The sequence below is a fragment of the Helianthus annuus genome, chromosome 11 (genome assembly GCF_002127325.2).
Source record: "Helianthus annuus cultivar XRQ/B chromosome 11, HanXRQr2.0-SUNRISE, whole genome shotgun sequence".
Classification (NCBI taxonomy): domain Eukaryota; kingdom Viridiplantae; phylum Streptophyta; class Magnoliopsida; order Asterales; family Asteraceae; genus Helianthus; species Helianthus annuus.
Genome location: NC_035443.2, coordinates 46,943,421 through 46,964,748, shown reverse-complemented (window position 1 = coordinate 46,964,748; position 21,328 = coordinate 46,943,421). Strand labels below are relative to the sequence as shown.

Below are 21,328 nucleotides of genomic sequence, written 5' to 3'. Positions count from 1 at the left end.
TGAATAGCTGCCTCGTTATCGCACATAAGTTCATAGTTTTAGTTTGGGGAAATCGAATTTCACCGAGTTGATTTCATATCCAAGTGAGTTCAGAAGTAGTTTGAGCCATGATCCTATTATAGGACTGACAACTTTTTGTTACTTTTTTTTTCCATGAAACATGACTACCCTAACACTCGATCAAAATCTCAAAAGTCGGTCACAAGTCACAACAAGAACACAATACAGCTTCAAAGTGAGTAAAGACTCAAAATTCAAAATCAGAACCAAAGTCATTCAAGTTATCTGCACAGGAAAAATGATATAACAGTGCTTGAATGAATAAAATGCCCGAGTGATCGATCCTATATGGATTTCGACCTGAATGATAAATGACTGTTTATTCAGTGACACGATATTTCATTCTAACCCTTAGAACCATCAACTTATTGGATTAAACATCCTCCATGTCTGTTTTAAGTAATTAATTAATCTTTAACACATAAAAAATGAGTAATGTGTTCATCAAAAGAAATTGAAAAGGATGCGACGGGTTATCAAGAGAGTGGCGAGCTTGGTTGCCATGCAGCGGCAAGCATTATCGGTCGCCCTTTCCAACCAAGCAACACATACCCTTTCTGATCATTCCCGACTGTATACCCCTCACCACTCTTTAAACTCTTCATCACAGTTGCATGGTGATCCTTCATTCCGGTCACCAACTGAAACCCTGCTCTCGCTAGCTGTCGCCGCCACTGATCCGCCCTCTCATGCCGCTCCACCCTCTCGGTTCCCTCATACGCCACTATGTTCCTTATCTCCTCAGCAAAGTGGTTCCTCTCTATCTTCATCCTTTCAATACTGTTTCTCCCCATGCTAGCCTCCAATGAGTCAAATATAGCTGAGTAATAATGCAATGATTCTAGAAACCGGCCCAAAAAGAACGGCCCATTATGGTTTGCGTCCTGTTCCACCACCGTTAACAATGTGGGCCCTAACTTCTTGATCGATTGAAGTATCGTTTTCAGTGATCCTCTACTTTCCTTCACGTATGTATGCATGTGAAGCATGCTGTTCACAAACAATGGTTCACCTTCTTTCAAACTTAAATTTTCCCTTGTTAGCATTTCCGAGGTGGCCGGTCCGGCTATCAGGCGGAACTCTAGTTCAATCCCGAGAGTATTCGCTTCCGCCACCAACGCCTCCGTTTTGGTTTCCAACTCCATTATATCACCCCGATCTCCTAAAACACCAGTGATCCGGATGAGTTTTGGTGAGACTTCTTGACACATGGCTGAACTTGAACTTGAACATGAGGCTAGGGTTCTTATCAGGGACCGCCACTGCAATATGTGATCCATTCCCAGATCAATAATGTGCAAACGGACCGATGGGTCAGTCGCTTGTATGATGGCCTCATTTGCAGCCATGAATCCGAACTCAATGTATGGTGTGGTTTGGTGAAGTAATTCAAAAGCTTCGATTCTTTCTTCTCGAGTGACCTCTGGAGGAAGGGTTACTCCTCTGGAAACGGTACCGTTTGGATTGATGTTGGTTTGCAGAAGAGATAATCTTGATTTCAAACCTGTGGCGAAATAATACGATACCCGTTGTAACGAATCGCCTAGAGGGTTTGCTGAACACCAGATTTTGGAAAGAATCGATTCGGCTAATCGGGTGTCCCTGCAACCCACAGCCTCCGCACACGCCAGTAACAAATGCACCAATTGCAGCCCATCATTTACACCATTCACCCTCATTTGATCCTGATCATGATCATGTTCTGACCCTTGGATCATCATAGGAACATCTGTGTTGTCGTCAGGCATCAAGAAAGTGTCAAGGTCAAGGTCAAAGTCAACATCATGGTAATGATCATTGTTAAAGAATGTATCCACAAATTGATGCTCTATGGAATCTGCAGAAGCGGTTATATCATAAGGATACACATTATCATCATCGAGATGATGATGCGGGGTGTCCCATGATAAAGGATCATCTGACTGGAACTGGTGGTGTTCAACACGGGCTGCCTGTGAAAACTTGCGAATTGGTAAGTGTTGATGAGAGTTGTAGGAGAACCCAAAATGGTTAATTGGGTCCATAAAGATATTTTCTTCTTTGGGTTTGGTTGTGAAATAACGAACTTAAAGCTTGAATTCAAGACTTTTGAGGGTAGTTATGAGGTTTAATTTAAATGGAAAGTTTGGAAGTTTATGCAATGGAACAAGAAAGTGAGACAATGAATTAGTGTTATATATTGATGAAAATCTGCAGGCAGGTGGCATGCAGGCCCCACATAAAGGTAAGCTAGCTAAGGTTAAGGTTAACACTTTTATGTTGCTAGAAATGGTAATCAGAAAGCACCAAAAAATTAGGTAATGAAATTTAGATCTTAATTTTAATGAATTTGGTGAACCAAAAGCACCTTAAAAGTTTATTCTTTAAGCCAATGAGCTTGTGGTGGAGTGGTAAGGGAGAGACTTGTGTTTCTAAGAGACTCAAGTTCAATTCCTGCTTCTCCCCATTAGTTTTCAGCGGCACATGGTGATGATTGGAGACTAGGCGAGTAGGCGGCGATCGCTAGTTCGATCCTTGAACTGAATGGGTTTTATCTCACCGCACTGTCGTGCCTTTGGGCGAGTGTTCACGGGCTTCTGCCCTAAGTGAGGGTTTTCCCCAGTTCGGAGATGGGTGTATCCCGATGTGGTGAATTTCGCCAGTAGCCCATTTGGAGGATTCGTTGGCCGTTCAAAAAAAAAGTTTATTCTTTAAATGTAAATTGATGTGTTTGTGATTGTTAAATTAGTTAAAACTGTCGTGCACATATTTGTTTTAGGCCGTTTGATATTTTCATCCCGTGGGTATCATTTTTGTCCAATTGAATGAGAGTAAATTTGTTGGCAGAATATACGGTAACATTTGAGGTAAGGCCCCATGGCGGGAGTTTGGGCGTGGGCTGGGGGAAAACGCCCAAGCCATCACCCCGGGTGGGCTTGGGTTGTGGCGTGGCCCCTTGGGGCTTGGCTTTTAAGGCGGGCGTGGGGCGGTATGGCGAAGCGAGCTGGCTGATTCTCATTGGGTCACCCGCCACGTCAGGCGGTTGTTTTAAAATTTTGAATTTTAAAATTCAAACCGGTCCCCCCATCCCCTCATCTTCTATAACCGCCACCCGGGTCCCCCAAAGGCCTATATATTGCAACCCCAACCCCACTGGTCCCCCCATCCCACGAACCAAAACCCCACCGGCTACCCACTGTCTTGAACCCGCTACCCCGTTGGTCCCCCCCATCCCACAAACCACTATGGCATCCTGGACCCGTCAAGAAGAAATGACACTCGTAACTAGCGTCGTCGACGCTATGAAGGGGCGGCCACCGGGCCAAACAAAATATTGGGCGGAAGCATTCGCGGCCTACCGACATAACGTCGGTAACGACCGCCACAACCTCAACGCGTGCCAACATAAATGGCGCGAGCTACGACCCAAACTCGAGCGTTTCAAGGCTTACTACGAAGCCGTTCCCGGTGGCGAGTTAAGCCACGAGGACCGGGTGGCGGTGGCGAACATAGAGTTTCGAGGCAAGGAAAACAAGGCGTTCGACAAGATCGACCTTTTTGAAATTTTTTTAACGCTCTAGGTTTTTTTATTTTGTAATTTTTAGAAATTATGTAATTTTTAGGATTATGTAATTTTTAAAATTTTAATGAAGTTGTAGGTTTTTTTATAAATGTTGTGTGATTTTTTATAAATTTTTTGTATTTTTTTTTAAAAACATTTATGCCACGTGGTGCACCCAACCCAAGCCCAACCCACGCCCCGCCATGCCCCGCGGACACGTAACCTGGCAGTGGGCTGGCTCCCTTTACACGTGTCACCAAATACCCAACCCATACCCCAACCCAAGCCCCACCATACCCCACGGTCTAAGTTGATACACATGAAGAGGATTTTTCACAGGTTGAATCGAAGACAGACATGAAAAAAACTTAAACTTACATATTAAAATCTGGGTTAGGATAAAAATAAAGAGTTATATGCCATTTTAGTCCCTGTGGTTTGGGTCATGTTGTCAGTATAGTCCAAAGGTTTCATTTTTCGTATGTGGGTCCAAAAAGGTTTCATCGTTGCCATTTTAGTCCACTGGGTTAACTTCATCCATTTTTTTGTTCACAAGAAGGGCAATTCAGTCATTTTATATGTAATTCTGATAACCAGAAGGGCAATTCGACTATGTACAATGACCGAATTGCCCTTCTCGTTAACAGAAAAATGAATGAAGTTAACCCAGTGGACTAAAATGGCAAAGATGAAACCTTTTTGGACCCACAGACGAAAAATGAAACATTTGGACTAAATTGTCAAAATGGCCCAGTGGACTGAATTGCCCTTCTCATGAACAAAAAAATGGATGAAGTTAACCCAGTGGACTAAAATGGCAACGATGAAACCTTTTTGGACCCAAATGCGAAAAATGAAACCTTTGGACTAAACTGTCAAAATGGCCCAAACCACAGGGACTAAAATGACATTTAACTCAAAATTAAACGAGTGAAATTGAAGCAATAGTTTCTCTCTCCTCCAATTCCCCCCGTTTTTAAATGTTAATAACTCTTTCATACGACATTATTTTTTTATAAAGATTGCATCATATAAATGAGCGTTTTTTATCTTTAAAACGAGTAAAGTATAAAACACAATGAATTAAAAACATAAAACAAATTTATTTTTTATTGTGTCATAAAACGCAATCTACTAAAAACACAAAGAAATGTTTTGTTTCTAAGATGCAATAGACTAAAATCACAAAGAAATATCCTTTTTTTTTTCTAAAACACAATAAGCTAAAAACACAAAGAAATGTTTTTTTTTCCTAAAACGCAATGGACTAAAAACAAAGAAATGTGTTGTTTCGAAAACGCAATAGACTAAAAACACAAATATATATATATATATATATATATATATATCATTCTTTTGTAAAACACAATGACTTAATTCAAAAACTCAAATAGTAAAACGCAATTCGAAAATTTCTTACACAGATCGAAGCCGATTTCTTCGAATATCTTCAACGATTGACGAAATTTGAATGTTAGAAACACTTATCAACGATCGAAATGAATGAATCGATTGATTCACTTCAAAATCAGGAGAAAAATGAGAAATGGTATGAAATTAAACTGGGTTTCTTCAAAAAAGTTAAAGAACACGTTGATTGAGTCTTTGAGTCACTGATTGGTGACTAAAATTGTACTATGATGTAGTGATTATTGAATAGAAAGTGATTGAAGATTGTGAGTTTTTGAAAATAATGAGTTTTGAAGTTGCTGGAAAAGATGAAGGGAGAAGATAAGATTGACTAAAATAGTCTTCCCCTTTATTTTTCAATTTTGCTTATGTCACAACCCTTATTACTTCCTATCATTCCTAACCAAACTATATTTCCTATTTGATCCCATCCCATTAAAATCTTACTACTACAACACTAATTGTAGGTGTAATAATTTTTTGTAGGTATATTAGTCACGTCTAAACTGTAGAAGCTGATGCTTAATTTTTTTTTTTACTTTTTTTAATTACCATAAATTACGCAAATAATTTTGAACATAAACAAGTCAACTCGTGAACATGTCATATAGACCCGCAAAACAAGCAGTTTCAGTAAATGTATTTTTTGGTTCTACCCAAAACTTATCTAAATTTATTTTAGAAAAACTCAACCTTCGTGTTGGGTTCAGATATCCTAGAATATGCACACTCTAATGGCCAATAAAAAAGAGGTATGGAAGATACCCTAAATGTGTCTTTGAAAGAGACTTGTGGTGTTTGTAATAAAGTCATATCATTTGGTGGGTCGGCCAACAAACAATGAGACACTATAACTATTAGGTGGCCAATGCTTACTCTAAAAAACAAATCAATAAATAATAATAATAAACATTTTTCTAATTGTAGGGTTTATGGTTATTGGTTACAGCAACAATGGTGCTATGCCAACACCTCTAGAGTTTCCAGCACCATCAGCTCAGCTGGTACACCAACAATGAAGTGTATTGGATTTATCGCACAAAAATAATGGTATATTTGGAAAAGATACCTCTTTTTTATTTTTTTATTTATAAATATTTATATTTATTGTTTTTTTATGATACATAAAAGGTGATAATGCAATGGTATATTTTTCTATGGCCTGTTAAATCTTGTTATTGTTATGTGCAAATTATTGTACGATTTTTTATTATTATTTATTTAAAGTTGTGATAATGCAATGGTATATTTATCACCTTGAAAAACTGAATAATCACAAAAAAAAAAAAATTTAAAAAAAAAAGTTGAGGGACATAATTAGATTTTTTTATAAAAATTGATAAGACTTTAGAAAATTATCCAAACTATAAGAATAATGCATTGTAGCCTACAGGCATCAAGGTGTGTATGTACTATAATCCTAGGATAGAACAAAAGTGTAGATTTAAAAGTAGGATTAACGATACGTGAGTTGACCGATTAAAAATGCAATGTATTTTTCTTTATCAAATATGACCTATGAAACCCATTCAAAATAATATACTTGCACCATTCACATCTCATTCCCTGTCACATGCTCATAATTTGACACTACATATTATTATCTAAAATATGGATGAAATTTTAGGACTTACCACTCATTTCTCATTTTTAGAGATTCGCTATTTGATCTCTATATTCGCTTCCCATTTTGTGAGTGGGTTAGCAAATGTGTGGCCTTTAGATAACTTAACATAACCGGGTGTGTAGACTAAACCGGTCAAAAGGGTTCGGTTTTGATGGTTTGACAATTTAGACGTACAATTTCATTGTTTTTCATGATCCTACAAAATTCAGCAAATGGTATGTTTAAATGAAGAGACCAGACATTTTACCTTTTAAGTATCAAATGTTTACGAAAACACCGGAGAAAAACTTAAGAAAACAAAATTGATTAGATTAACATATAAACTTATTTTAATAAAATACTTATCTGTATATTATAATTGTGATATTGATATACATGAAATAAACTTGTTTTACTTTTTTACTTTTTATTAAAATTAGACATACTCAGATTTCTTTTACTTTTTGTTAAAATATCTTGGACAGTTCGGTTTACTTGCCAGTTCTAAACCATAAACCAAAACATGATACGGTTTTTCAAACCATAAATCGAATCACATTGCTTCTAACCCAAGCCAAATCGACCAATTTAACTAAGTTTGGTCAGTTAAGTCTGGTTCAAAACATGAAAAAATTTAAAATAATCTAACTTTTAGCTAAATTATAGAGATGGAAATGGAAACCCCAATACAAATATGGTAAGAATAAATTGTCATTTTAGTCCCTAAGTTTTTGTCTAAATTGCCATTTTAGTCCTTTTTTTCTCCTCTGGATTCTTGACTTTTTCTTTTTCTTGCCATTTTGATCAAATTACCTAACTTAGTCTAAAAACCAAGTTATAATCAGGGGTATTTTTGGCATTAAATTATTATGAGGTTATAAATTATGTTGTAAACTACCACTGGTTATCACTACACAACAGTTATGCCAAAAATACCACTGGTTATAACCAGATTTTTAGATACATAGTATATGCCTAAAAAAACATAGGGTTTATTCTAAATTGTATTAAAAAATCTGTGCGTATAATAAAGTCAGAAAATAGCATCATCTATCATATCAAAGGTTCCTTAAAAACTTGACAATATCCATGCACTTGTACCCTACCAACACAGTTGTTGCAGCAACCATTCCACATGTAAAATAAATTGCACCCTACTCATACATTTGGTACAACCAACCAACCAACCTCACTACAGAATTTGCAACTCATGTCCACAATTTAATAACTTTATGCAAAAACAACAAAAAAAAAATACTTTGAATCATTGATCGACTTGCAGGCGCAAGCCAGAATAAACTGCTTTTCTGAACAGAGGATGAACGCTTTCGGTTACTACTTCCTCCTCTAACTTATCCATGTGTGGCCATATCTGTTCAACACAACAATACTTCCATTACTTGAATAACATTTTAAATATTTAGTTTAGAAATATTATCATTTTGTGCTTTCTAATTTGATTTTAATTGTTGCCCAAAATACATATTTTTGAATAATAAGAGTTTAACCACTAAAAGAAAACCCCTTTCTAAATTACAGATATGAATCTCAGCTTGCAATTAGACTTTAAGATGCAAAACTGAGATCGTTAAAGAAAACGAAAACAAAAGAGTAAAATGTCATTTTCGTCCCTGAGGTTTGGGCAATTTTGTGACTTTCGTCCAAAGGTTTGTTTTTTCGTATCTGGATCAAAAAAGTTTAAAACCTTGCCATTTTTATCCGGCTTGTTAACTCTATCCAATTTTCTCAATTAAGTCAGGGGTATTATCGTCTTTTTTGCTAGCTTAGAGGGCAATTCGGTCCTTCTCACTTTATGTAAAAAAGACCTAATACCCCTAAAAAGGACCGAATTGCCCTTTAAATTATCAAAAAAGACTGAAATACGCTTGACTTAACGGAGAAAAATAGATGCAGTTAACGAGCCAGATGAAAGTGGCAAGATTTTAAACCTTTTGGATACAGATGCGGAAAAACAAACCTTTGGACAAAAGTCGCAAAACTGACCAAACCTCAGGGACGAAAATGGCATTTTAATCAAAATAAAAACCATGGAACACACCTCAGAAGCATATTGCCTTGAAAAAGCCTTGACATAGCCCAGAGTTGACAAACACCATTGTTCTTTCTCCCCAATGATATATCCGGAGTTTCTACACAATTTACAATGAAAAAAAACAATTATTTACAAAATCTTGACACACGCTAATTAGTGGAAGTTATGATAGTTAAATACCTCTTGGAATTTCCATTTTCTTTATCCGTCTCCATTGCAGAAGTGTCATCTTCATCAACGGCCATTGCTTCTGAATCACCATCCTTGTGGTCCAAGGTTTTCTCTCCAAATGTTTCATGAAGACGTTCCATCAAAACAGTCGAGAAATTTTTGTATAACGACAGAAACAAGGCCTGCATAGACAGCATATAGTTAATGTCTGATTTATGGCGGCTATACGACACATTCGCTTTTGTGTGGGTCAGCTTAAGTTATGTTTTTATACCAAACGCGTATGGATTATAGGTCGAGCAAGTCAAAAGTCGTCCCATATGTATTTCTAATGCATAGAACCTTCTAAATCGTCTTATTTAAAAACAAATTACTATTGAAATGATCTAACACTAGCTATTTATATAAGAAAAAATAGACAAAAAGTGCCAAATGCAACATAAAATCGAATGGGTCGTTTTAATTTATGTTTTGTCTTGTTATATATATTTTTTTGCAAAAATAACTTGAAAGGGTGGTCAAACACATATTGTATATGCATAAAACCTACTAGATCGTTTTAACAATCATGTGAAATAATTTATTACTGAAATAATTTATTTTCTGCAATCATGTGCGACACTAATTACATAAAAAAATAAAACAAATCTGAACAAAAAAAAATGTTTTCAAATCATTTTGAACCAACCCGTAACAAAAATGCCAGTTTTCTCAGTCCGTCCATTTTGCCATCTCGACTGACGTGTTAGGCATGTAAAAGAATTCTTTACAAACAAAAAAATTCATACTAAATGTAACGTCAATATATAACTAATACCTCATTTTCTTCAAGAGCTCGTGCAAAAAGAGCCTCCTTTGACTCTAAAGATTCACGAGCAGACACCTCATCCGCTTTTGTCTTTTCAGCATTTGAAATCAAACGTTTCATCTTAGCTGGATGTTCACCAACAACAGGCTCATTATCCACAAGCATAAGCTTACTTTCAGCACCATCCAGCTCAGCTTTAGCCATGGCTGCAATTTTCTCGGCTTTTACAACACTCTTTTTCAAATTAGCCATCTCTTTTCTTAAATCAGAAATACGATTATACGTCTTATTCAGAGCATTTCTGAGAATCTGTTTAAACAATGAGCAAGTAAGCAACAAAAACAGAATACTATATGTTCATATAGATAAAAGTGTAAAATGTCATATTCGTCCCTGAGGTTTGGCCAGTTTTGCGACTTTCATCGAAAGGTTTGTTTTTCCGCATCTGGATCCAAAAGGTTTGAAATCTTGCTATTTCATCCAGCTCGTTTACTCCATCCATTTTTCTCCGTTAAGTCAAAGGTATTTCCATGTTTTTTGTTAACTTAAAGGGCAATTCGGTCCTTTTCAATGGTATTCGGTTTTTTAACATAAACTGAAATTGCCCTTTAGGTTAACAGCAAAGACGGAAATACCCCTGACTTAACAAAGAAAATGGATGGACTTAACGAGCCAGATGGAAATGGCAAGATTTCAAACCTTTTGGATCCAGATGCAGAAAAACAAACCTTTGGAGGAAAGTCACAAAACTGGCCAAACCTTAGGGACGAAAATGGCACTTTACTCAAAATAAAATGATTAACAATGTTATTACTTATTAGCAATACCTCCCACAAACGATCGGTGGTGTGAAATAGGTCAATATTTGACGGAGAAAAAACCCATTTCACAATAGCTAAATTAGAAATTAACCGATAACCCATCATTCTGTCGATGGTTATGGCGGTTGTTTGAGCACCGTTTTTCCAAAACGAACTGACTTCGGATATTAGCATAATTTGTGTTTCTTCGTTTGGACAAATTTTGGCGATAACTTGTCCGTATCTCTCTAACACAGTAATCAAATGAGTAAAGCTTTTTGATCCAATATCCAAAAGGGTTTGCACAACGACTCTTAGACAAACATCTAGTCCGTTGACTGGGATTACGGTTTCTTCGAGCCAAATAATAATTTCGCGTGCGGTTTTTCTTCCTTTTACCATACTGTTGAGTTCTTTTGAAAGTGTGTATTCGGTTTTATCACCATCGTCTGAGATGTATCGGAAGTCGGGACCACCTTTCGGAGGAAGTAACTCCTCTAAAGCCGGAGTACTTTCAATGCTCTGCACAAATATATATATATATATAAACAAAAATCAAAAATAAAAAAAAATAAGAGTTTGCATCTTTGACCTATTTACTTAGGAATGGGTTAACTGTGGTTATGTTCTTATTATCCATTACAGGTTAAACGAGTAAATTATAAATTGCCTTGAACAGGTAAGATAAGTAGAAATTTCTTGAAGCTTATGTATATGTATAAGCAGTGTTGTAAGAACACTACCGGCTAGCGATTTTAATCAGGATAAATTGGATTGGGTTTTTATATGTAATTTTCAGTTTTATATGTATACACACACATTTTTATATGTAATTTTTTTAAGTGGACATGTTTTAACACCTTCGACCCATATTTTGAAGTAAAAAAGGATTAACTGCCGGAAACTGGCCGGAATTTAGGCGGAATCCTTAGACTGCCACCGAGTTTTGGCCGATGAGGACCGTATTTGACCAACGTTGACCGCCTAGCGATTAATTGGCCGATTAGATGAAAATTACCAGTTAACCTCCGACTAGCGATGATTAATCGGCAACTAATCAGAGGCTAGGCGAGATTTTTTCAACCACGTGTATAAAGCCTATTGTCTTTTTGTTCAAAAAGAGTGAGAATACTACTGAAAGTCTGAAATGATACAACTTTTGTAGAAAGCTCAATAGTTTTCAACAAATAAAATTTCGGTCAAGTGTCAATCTAACAAAACATTTACTAAAATTGCCCATTTTGACCCGTTACTCTAACAGCACATTTTAGTATTCTACCACATCTAGGAAAAAAAACGCTTTTTCCCAATGGCTAAAAGATACGATAAATGAAAAAAAGAAAAAAAAAACAATCAGAAATGATGTCATAAATGCTTCTAAATTACCTGCTTCACTTTGTCCCAGTATGATAAACGGACTTCCCTATCAAGAACCTCCTGAACAAACACACGTTGTGGGGCCCATTTTGGAAGATCCAAGACATAAGCCCATTCTTCCCATGGCCAGATGAATTGAAAGTTTGATCTGCAACGTCATTATGCATGTATAAGTTACAAAAAAGTTATTAGAAAAGAAATCAATGTTAAATAAATAAGTAAAAAAACTTACAAGTGATGTGAGAACCAAAGAATGAGACGGGTCCTACAATCCATGTCTAACTCACTTATCCTATCAAATAGGGCCCGCACAGCCCCAGCTACAACTGCAGGAAAAGCACCTGGAAGAGACTACAAAAAAAACGATAATTTTCTATAAAAAATTTAGAGTAAAATGCCATTTTTGTCCCTGAGGTTTGGTTTTCCTCATCTGGATCCAAAAGGTTTGAAATCTTGCTATTTCTATCCAGTTCGTTAACTCCATCCATTTTTCTCCGTTAAGACAGGGGTATTTCCATCTTTTTTGTTAACTTAAAGGGCAATTTAGTCTTTTTCAGGGGTATCCTGTCTTTTTACATTAAAGTGAAAAAGACCGAACTGCCCTTTAAGTTAATAAAAAAGACAGAAATACCCCTGACTTGACGAAGAAAAATGGATGGAGTTGACAAGCCAGATGAAAACGGCAAGATTTCAAACCTTTTGGATCCATATGCGAAAAAACAAACCTTTGGACGAAAGTCGAAAACTGGCCAAACCTCGGGGACGAAAATGGCATTTTACTCTAAAATTTATCAAACTCCCAAAAAAGGTAATAAGTAAAAGATGGCTATTATACCTTACAAAGGTCTATTATGACAAGCGTGTAATATATGGGCTTAAACGGTGGCTGAGGCAATAGAAGAAGCTGACAAAAAACATTCAACGTTATTCAAGAATTAAAAGAAGTTGCATCTTTTTAATGCATCAAAACTATTTGAATCACTGGCTTTTTACCTGAGAAAAAATGGTTTCGGCCATGAGATATTCATATCTGAAAGGGACAGGTAGACCAACCATGCATGCAGCACATTCCTTTCGACTAGCTTTGCACAAACAAACAAATATAAGAATAAGCGAAAACAAAAATAAATCTTGTTAAACAAAAACTACTAAAATAAGTTACAAAGTACAAACCATCCGTTTAGATAAAAGAGCACATCCAATAAATACTCTTCCACAACAAAACGGTCTATAGGTTGTAAATCCTGACACAAAAAGTTTAAAAGAGAAATCAACACCGTTATCTGTTAAATGACCTAATAAAAGTGTAAGAAACTTCTATTTGTTTTATTACCTCAATTTTGCTAGCGGAAAATATATTGAGCCTACGTATTCTCTGAGGATATTTCAATTCTGCCTCGTGTCTTTGTCTACCGAAATTGATTCTAGAAAGTTCCACAGGGTTATCAGGTTGCTCCTGACAAACGATTGGTCCAAAATCATGAGATTTCCCTGCTACTAGTTGTGCTTCATAGAGAAGATGTGGCCTTGGAACTGTAAACAGACGGTTAGAAAAAAAAAAATCAATTATAAAGAAAACTCGAAAACGGTGAATTTAATGGGTCTATCAAAATTACCACTCTCGAGTTTCCAGCTGTTCTTGGCGAGATCTTGAATTCGACTCCATAAGTCTTCCACAAAATCCTAAAGAACATAGGTTATGTGTAAGTAGAAGACGAAAGCAGGTGAAGTTATTATTAGGCTTGTAAACGAACACGAACAAAGGCATGTTCGTGTTCGTTCATTTAACTTTAACCGAACACGAACATATAATCAAACAATTTTTTTGTTCGTGTTCATTAAGAAAATGAGCCTGATCGTGTTCGTTTAAAACCTAAACGAGCAGTTCACGAACGTAAACGAACATAAACAAACAAGCTTAAACGAACATAATTAAACAAACATAAAAAATACCTGTTCAACAAGAAGTTTGTTGCTTTTGTTGATATCCTCAAACACAGATAGACCGACATCAGAAACACGTCTTCTGATACTTAAATAGGCTTCTATCCCAACCATAACTCTTTCAACTTCTTCGGGAATTTGCTGCAAAGATCAAGTGTTCCATCATCAAACAGAGTGACCAAAAAACTTGTGTTTGCTAAAACTTAAAAGAAACGAATGTAGAAAATGCACCTCAACAAGTTCAGCACCACCCCAAGGAAGGCAGGAAAGAATACAGGTAATGTAGAAATCAGCACGCGCTTGCCATGAAGGGTTCCCTTTTTCATCGTCCACAATGGTTGCAGCGGATGATAATAATGTTTCGAATATCACCACTAGTGAGCTAGGTTGGATCACTTTGCTACACATCTACATAACATACGTGCACAAAAAAATATCACAATACATATCGGCAAATAAGAAAGATGTGATGCTAGGGTGATATTGTACATGTTGCACCACTAATATGCAAATTGAAAGAGTGACGTAAGCCAAATTGTATTTCCAATTACAACTCAAAGACGTTAACTTCAGCTGATACTGATACAGTTTTTCCTCTAAAGTCTCAACATAGCATGTTAGCACTGACATTGGATTCCTCATCCTCATCTCTATAATTTAGCTAAAATTCATCTTTCTCTCTAAAAATTTGTTAACCTAATTTAACCCCCCCCCCCCGCATACCATTCCCCATTTCTATCTCTATCCAACTAAAAAATACTTTTTTAATTACTTTGTCTCTTTCTTGCACCCCTAAATTTCATCCCTATTTATTAAAAACCTAAAATATTTCCTCAAGTTATAAGTCCGGGTCGACAAACGAATAATGGGATGTGAATGCCGAATTCTCTAAAAGAATAACATACCAAAACAGTTAAAAACCGCATTGTTACACGAATCTTGTTGCAATCCCCGGAGTCCAATGCATCCTGCAAAAAGTCAAAAACAAATCATCACAACAAGCTCACCTACTGCACAACAACTTCAGTGCAACAATCTAAAAAACACAAAAGTTCTTACTCACCTGCAAACTATTTTGAGTACTCTCCAACACTTTCTTAACAAAATCCTCGTCCTCCAAATTCAACAGCCCAATCTAAACACATATAAAAAAACACATCAACACCTTATAAGTTATAACCAAAAAAGTTTAAAAAAAAAAGAGTAAAGAATAATAAACATAACCTACCAATGTTCCATACAAAGGAATCTTGTGAGGCAGTTGCTCTGAACATTGTAGAAGAAACTGTCAAAACACATGTAATAAATTAGGTCAAATTGAAATATAATTAAAAAAAACAAAAATCATGAAATAATGAGTATGAAATAGTGAATTACAGTTAAGATATCGTCATGAGAATGATCTAATTCACGACGAACAGCACCGAAGCAGGCATCCTGAAACAAAGAAGAAAATTAGGGTTTATGGAAAAAGGGGGAAAATGACTAGGGTTTTAGAAATTGAATGGGGGATGAGTTACAATGTGGTCTTTGAAATCGATAACTCCACCGTATTCAGGGGATTTCTCGCCGATTCTTAGAATTAGGGTTCTCCAACTGCTGCTCATATTGGAACACACGAACGAACGAATGAATATGCAGAGAGCGTACGGAAGAAGAGTGATACAAAGGGTTTTGTTCGACTGATTGATTACAAGCCCTACGACCGCTCGCTCAGGCTATGTGATGGTTACTGAACCGGGTTTGCTGGTTAAACCGGGTTTTGGGTTACATTAATTTATGTTGAGTAAACTTCCGTTTTGCTCCCTGTGGTTTGGTCATTTTAACGGTTTTATCCCAAACCTTTAAAAATAGTCATTTTTCTCCAATAGTTTGCTATGGTTTTTCCATTTTGCTCCCCGCAGCAAAATGAAAAAATAGACAATTTGGATGGAGTTAGAGGCGAGGAGCAAAATGGAAAAACCATAGCAAACTATTAGAGGAAAATGGCTTTTTTTAAAGGTTTGGGGCAAAACCGTTAAAGTGACCAAACCACAGGAAGCAAAAGGGAAGTTTACTCATTTATGTTTTTTTAGCTTGTCTCGGCGTGAATGATAACAGTGCTATTAATCAGGTTATAAGTCAATTTGTCACCTAAAATAGGTTAAAAGCAATCTTATTGTTTATTTATTTTGTATGAGTTAAATTTGATTTTAGTCCTGTGATTTGGGTTATTTTGCTAGTTTAGTCCAAATGTTTGAAACGTTGTCATTTTAGTCCAAATAGTTTCAAGTGTTGTCATTTTAGTCCACTGGGTTAACTTCGTCCATTTTTGTTGTTAGCTGGAAGGGTAATTCGATCATTTTATATGATCGAATTGCCCTTCTGATTAACATAATTACATTTAGAATAACCGAAATGTCATTCTAGTTAACAAAATGAAGGGATGGAGTCAACTTAGTGGACTAAAATGGCAACGTTTAAAATTATTTGGACTAAAATGGCACCGTTTCAAACATTTGGACTAAACTGACAAAATGACCCAAACCACGGGAACTAAAATGACATGTAACTCTATTTTGTATCTTTATTCATACACTTCGCGGCGAGTGTGAAAGACGAACACATTACATATATTTTTATCATCCTACATAGTCTAATTGCTTTACAAATCAACCCTCACCGTTGAATGCAGCTGAGATTAAATCCCAACAACTTAAACTCACAAAATTAACCGTTGTGGTGGCAATTCAAGGCGGTTCTAATTGGTTTCCTTAGTTGATGGTTAGCTCCACATTTTCCACCATGTTCTCCACATATCCTCTTTAAATTGCAATTTTATATATTTGGGCGGTTAAAAAAACTTATTCACGCGAAGTCGTAAACTTGTTCCCTCGCATATGCAGTAGGAGGATAAACTACCAATTCAACTGCCACCCACCCCTTGTTTTAGGGTTTGAAGAGGTTGAATGTAGATTGACGATCGGGGTTGGGGCAAGAAGGAAGTTTGAAGTGGAATTGGCAGATTTTCGTCTCCTTTTCCATATCAATTTCAATTCCATTATTCTCTGATCTCTCCAGTAGGTTCGTCTCTTTTTGTATTCGATTTTAATTCCACCAATCGTTGATCTCTCTCGCTTGATCTTTATACACTCTTCTTCCTCCATATCCATGTTTGCCGCTTCATCTTCCTGCACAAACTGGTGAATTTTAATCAATGTTTAATCTGGTTTTTACAACACTGGTCGTGATATGCACCATAGTAAACATTGGGATCCTCTTTGCCTTGCAGATGAGGTTGAAAAAGCAAAAACGTCATCGAAGAGGTGTTAGATTCTTTACAACATGCTATGGTTTCAAATCACCGTTTAAGACATTGTGTGATGGGACGTCTATACACCATCTTATTGTTTGTCGCATTACTCCGGTTGATACTACCATTTCTAAAACTTTAGGTGCTCTAGTTAAAATGTTCACCACCAAGTTTGATGCATCTGATTTTACCATGTAGAGTAGCAAAAGGCGTGTAGCCCATTTATTCTAATGTGTTAAAATGGTGTATCTTTCCTAAAGGGATAAGAGTTCAAGTCCCATTAGCAAAGGGCATGTAGCCCAATTATTCTAATATGTTAAAATGGTTTATCTCTCCCAAAGTGATAAGGATTCAAGTCTCATCATGAATAAATGGTGTAATTTAAAAGTAGTTATAGCATGTAAAGATGTGTTAAGAGGGCACGAAGTGGAGTGTGGGGGAAAAACACCATGAACCCGTGAAAAAATTCCGCAACCGGTAACACCATCCCCTATTTCAGGACTTTTTTCCAATTCACAATCGAGGAGTATTTCCCTTTTACCACCAAAGCTCACAATGGTCATGTGACCATTAAAAATAGTTTTTGACCATTTAAAAAAAACTCACTAAGAAACTAACTATGTATTTCAATCATTTTCATCCAAAAAATTAATTTTCTCACCTATTATATTATATTATACGTATGATTTTAAACTCCTGATGAACACTGACAACGTTTCTTAGGTATTTGATTTAGGTTTTTTAACAAAAAAATATTTATTATATAATATTTAATTTGAACGGTGATTATAATTTTTTAGGATAATAATACTTTAGGTGTTCGCTTTACTGTTTTAGTTTGATAGTTTTTGTCACACCCCGATTTCCACACGTTTCACCGGTGGGTCCGGTGGGGGATTACCGTGACGTAGTTGGCAACAATATAGTCAAACCACACAATATTTAAATGCACAACGGAAGCATAAAGATAGATATATTTCAACCATCAAATGTAATATCCAAGTATCACAAGTAGTCGAAATAATCCACAGGGGATCAAAATAAAATAGGAAATATAATGTTCAACAAATAGTGGCATCCCAAGCTTGCGAGACTCTAACGATGCTAAGGAGTGGCCAGCCTATTTCGTGTAGAATCTGCATTTAATCTTTCTGGGGAAAATACATCAGTTTACACTGGTAAATACATTCAACCGACACTTTTGTAAAAGGTTTAATAAAATTGATTTGAATGCACAAGGCACAAACTATTTATAACTTGGGATAATTTATCGATCAAATCTTGTAAAAGAATTACATGTTCACTATGCGTTCAGTCGCCCGGGTCGTGCCGGGTTTAAGGTTAATAGACACGCCACATAGCATAAAGTCGTGGCGGGAAAACCAACGGTTATGCCTTTATAAATATAGACACATTGTCGGGTGTACGCCTACACCCGCGTGTCAAGGTCGTGGCCATTTCGTAAAATGCTGCCAAGGATATCCGGGACATGGTTATTAAGCTCCCAAAGGCGTAAAGCCAACAAACCAATTTTTAAACGGGTAACGTTGATAATACCCAACTACTAATGAGTTAGGTTCAATTGCCCGACCAAGCGGTATTTTATATACCGTAACCCAAGCCCATATAACGGAAAATAAGTTAAAAGTATTTACCTGAGCAAGTAATATCCTCAATAAACAAATGCAAGTATCTTTTACTGGTCTCCTATTCTGGAACGAAGGTTTATAACAACCTATTAGAATCCTAACGGGTCTTTAATTCAGCCTTAGCTTAGACCGGTCAGTTTCAAAGGATAAATACGGCTTAATCGCGTGAAAGGCGAAAACCGGGAATGGAATGTGGTTTAGACCCAACAAGTTTGAAGACTTGTTTTTATGTGGGTGATATAACCACATTCTGGGTTTGAGGTAAAAACGATAAGGTTTGACCCGTTTCGGCTAGTTTATGTAAACTAATTACATAAACCGAACCGTGCGCGCAAATGGCGTAACGGGTAACCGTAAGAATCCTACACAGGTTTCCTAAGTTAATATGCTTTAAAGAGGTTGTGGTATCAGTAGGATACCTTCCATTATGCCCATGACGAGTTTAATCTCAATATACGCCCCGTAGGGGTATTTCGGTCTTTTTAAAGATTATAAAAGAGGTTTCCGAGTTCTACAAGAAATCTGAGTTTTCCGAATAGGTTATAAAGTTCAAAATACTTTATTTATTATTTGAAATCAGTAGCAACTGGATTCGGGTCAAAATACCATGTAGAACTCGTTTTACGTCCGAAAAGGGTATATTCGGTATTTACCGAATCAATGCCATAACCGCAGGTTATGAGCAGGTTAAAAATAATTAAAAATCTTTAAAAATCCCAAAATATTATATTACATCAGTGTGTAAAAGGTTTGGTATCGAAATTTGGGTTTAGATAGGTTTTATGCTAATTGCGCCGTTTAATTACTAAAGTTTCCGTAATTGCGCTATTTAGCATAACTCCTATTCTAGACCTCGGATTGACATGAAATTTTAGGGACATGTTTAGAAATCAGTAACTAAGGTTATTGTCCTTTCACATGTCCAAAATTCTCGTTTTAAAGTTAAAAGGGCGTTATGGTCAACATTTAAGCATATAACGGAATTGTGCAAACGACTCGGACAAACAACGAACCGGTCACAGAGGGTCATACCATCATGTAACCTAGTCCTAAGAGAGTCCTAAGGCATATCTAAAACATACCATAACGGGTCATAACTGAAGTCAAAGCAAAAGTCAAAGTTTTGCGACTTTCGGTTCCGAACCGGGTCAAAACAGTAAATGGTCGGATCAAACAAGCTTAGACTAGTTATAATACTTATTATTATGTTATATGAGTGTCAAAACAGGTTACACGCCATTTACATTACTGATTATGCATAAAATCGAAAGTTAGCATTCTGTTGACTTTTTCTAAGCAACTTTGACCCGACATTTGGACTAGTTAGAGTGGGAATCAGAGGGTGCCCTATTAACGGTTTAATGCCCACATGATTACCAACATATAACTACCTTTGTTTCAATTAATCACTGGACCATTTGTGATTAATCGTTAAGTCAATCGTTAATTACGACGGATTGACTTTTAAGCTATATCTAAGCAAAAACTAAACTATAAAGGGTTAAGCACGCTTACAGAAGTTAAGTACACGACCAGAGATGCTAAGAGAGAGTTCTTGAGCTATAGAAGTGATCAGAAATGTTGAAGAAGGTGTGAAGAACATTGTTGCAACATCATGGCCTTTTATAGTGAACTACACACCTTAGATTATTGACAACAATGCCTACAAGTGTTCTTGGATGATCACCAAGTGTCCCTGAGTGCTAGGGGACGTTTAGGGGGCGCCCATGCTGCTCATAATGGCTTATATGTCAGTTAAAACACCAAACAGTGCTTCTGTCCACGCTTTCTGCATATGGGGCATTGACGCGGCCCGCGTCCAAGATCACTCTACTTTTACGCGGCCCGCCTGGATCCTAATGTCAGAGCCCATATCTTTCCTGTCAGCGCGGCCCGCGTAAAGTCCTTTGCTACTTTTACGCGGCCCGCCTGAGACCTGTTTTCAAGATTTTCAAATCTTTTCAATTATTATTGTTGGCCTTTGGCGATTCGAAGGGGTAACTTTGCACTTTGGGCCTCTTTTATTTACGTATAAGGGCCTCGTGACTTTTACCCGCGCCGTTAAGTCCTCGGTTAGTTTATTACTACCCGAAAAGTCCTAACTTTCAATGTTGACGCTTTTAGCCCCTCGCATACAAATTTGATCAAAACTTTCTCGTTTTAAAACGGAACTTCGCGAAATTTATATCGTACATTCTAGTGAGCGTAATTTACTGTTACAAAGTATCGGGTTCGTTAAAGGGTCACTCAGAGGTATAACTTAAACATGTTGACACATTTAACCCCTGTATTTTGTAATCTCTCGCTTTCTTCCACATTTCGTTCCGTACGATCCATGATTTATTCGTTTGAAGGTACGAGCATCATTTAGGGTTACTGTACAGTATATTTATCCCTTGTTGACATTTTGAACCCTCGGATTCACATACTTTCAATGTTTGTCAACTTTAGTCCTTATTTAGTATTTATTACCACGTGCAAACTTATGACACGTGTCAATACATTATTGGACGCAAAATTTCGAGGTGTTACATCCTCACCCCCTTAAAAGAAATCTCTACCTCGAGATTTATTGAAATAAATGAGGATACTTTTCTTTCATCGTGGATTCTACTTC

At 36.6% G+C, this 21,328-nt stretch overlaps 2 protein-coding genes across 2 annotated transcripts; both read right to left on the bottom strand.

Annotated features, from left to right (window-relative positions):
• Positions 1 to 253: 253 nt before the first annotated feature.
• On the bottom strand, positions 254 to 2,327 carry LOC110890164 (GRAS family protein RAD1). The gene has a single exon (XM_022137733.2). It carries the CDS (start codon positions 2,082 to 2,084, stop codon positions 537 to 539), a length of 1,548 nt encoding a protein of 515 aa, XP_021993425.1. The 5' UTR covers positions 2,085 to 2,327; the 3' UTR covers positions 254 to 536.
• Positions 2,328 to 7,645: 5,318 nt separating this feature from the next.
• LOC110890163 (nuclear cap-binding protein subunit 1) lies at positions 7,646 to 15,459 on the bottom strand. Its single transcript, XM_022137731.2, has 19 exons — positions 15,291 to 15,459; positions 15,148 to 15,207; positions 14,999 to 15,055; positions 14,834 to 14,905; positions 14,676 to 14,738; positions 14,002 to 14,178; positions 13,780 to 13,911; positions 13,443 to 13,509; positions 13,160 to 13,359; positions 13,000 to 13,070; positions 12,820 to 12,904; positions 12,662 to 12,730; positions 12,059 to 12,177; positions 11,836 to 11,974; positions 10,477 to 10,971; positions 9,659 to 9,958; positions 8,851 to 9,023; positions 8,677 to 8,767; positions 7,646 to 7,989 (listed from the first exon to the last, which is right to left on the bottom strand). Exons 1-19 carry the CDS (start codon positions 15,375 to 15,377, stop codon positions 7,882 to 7,884), a joined length of 2,565 nt encoding a protein of 854 aa, XP_021993423.1. The 5' UTR covers positions 15,378 to 15,459; the 3' UTR covers positions 7,646 to 7,881.
• Between the last annotated feature and the right edge of the window lie 5,869 nt (positions 15,460 to 21,328).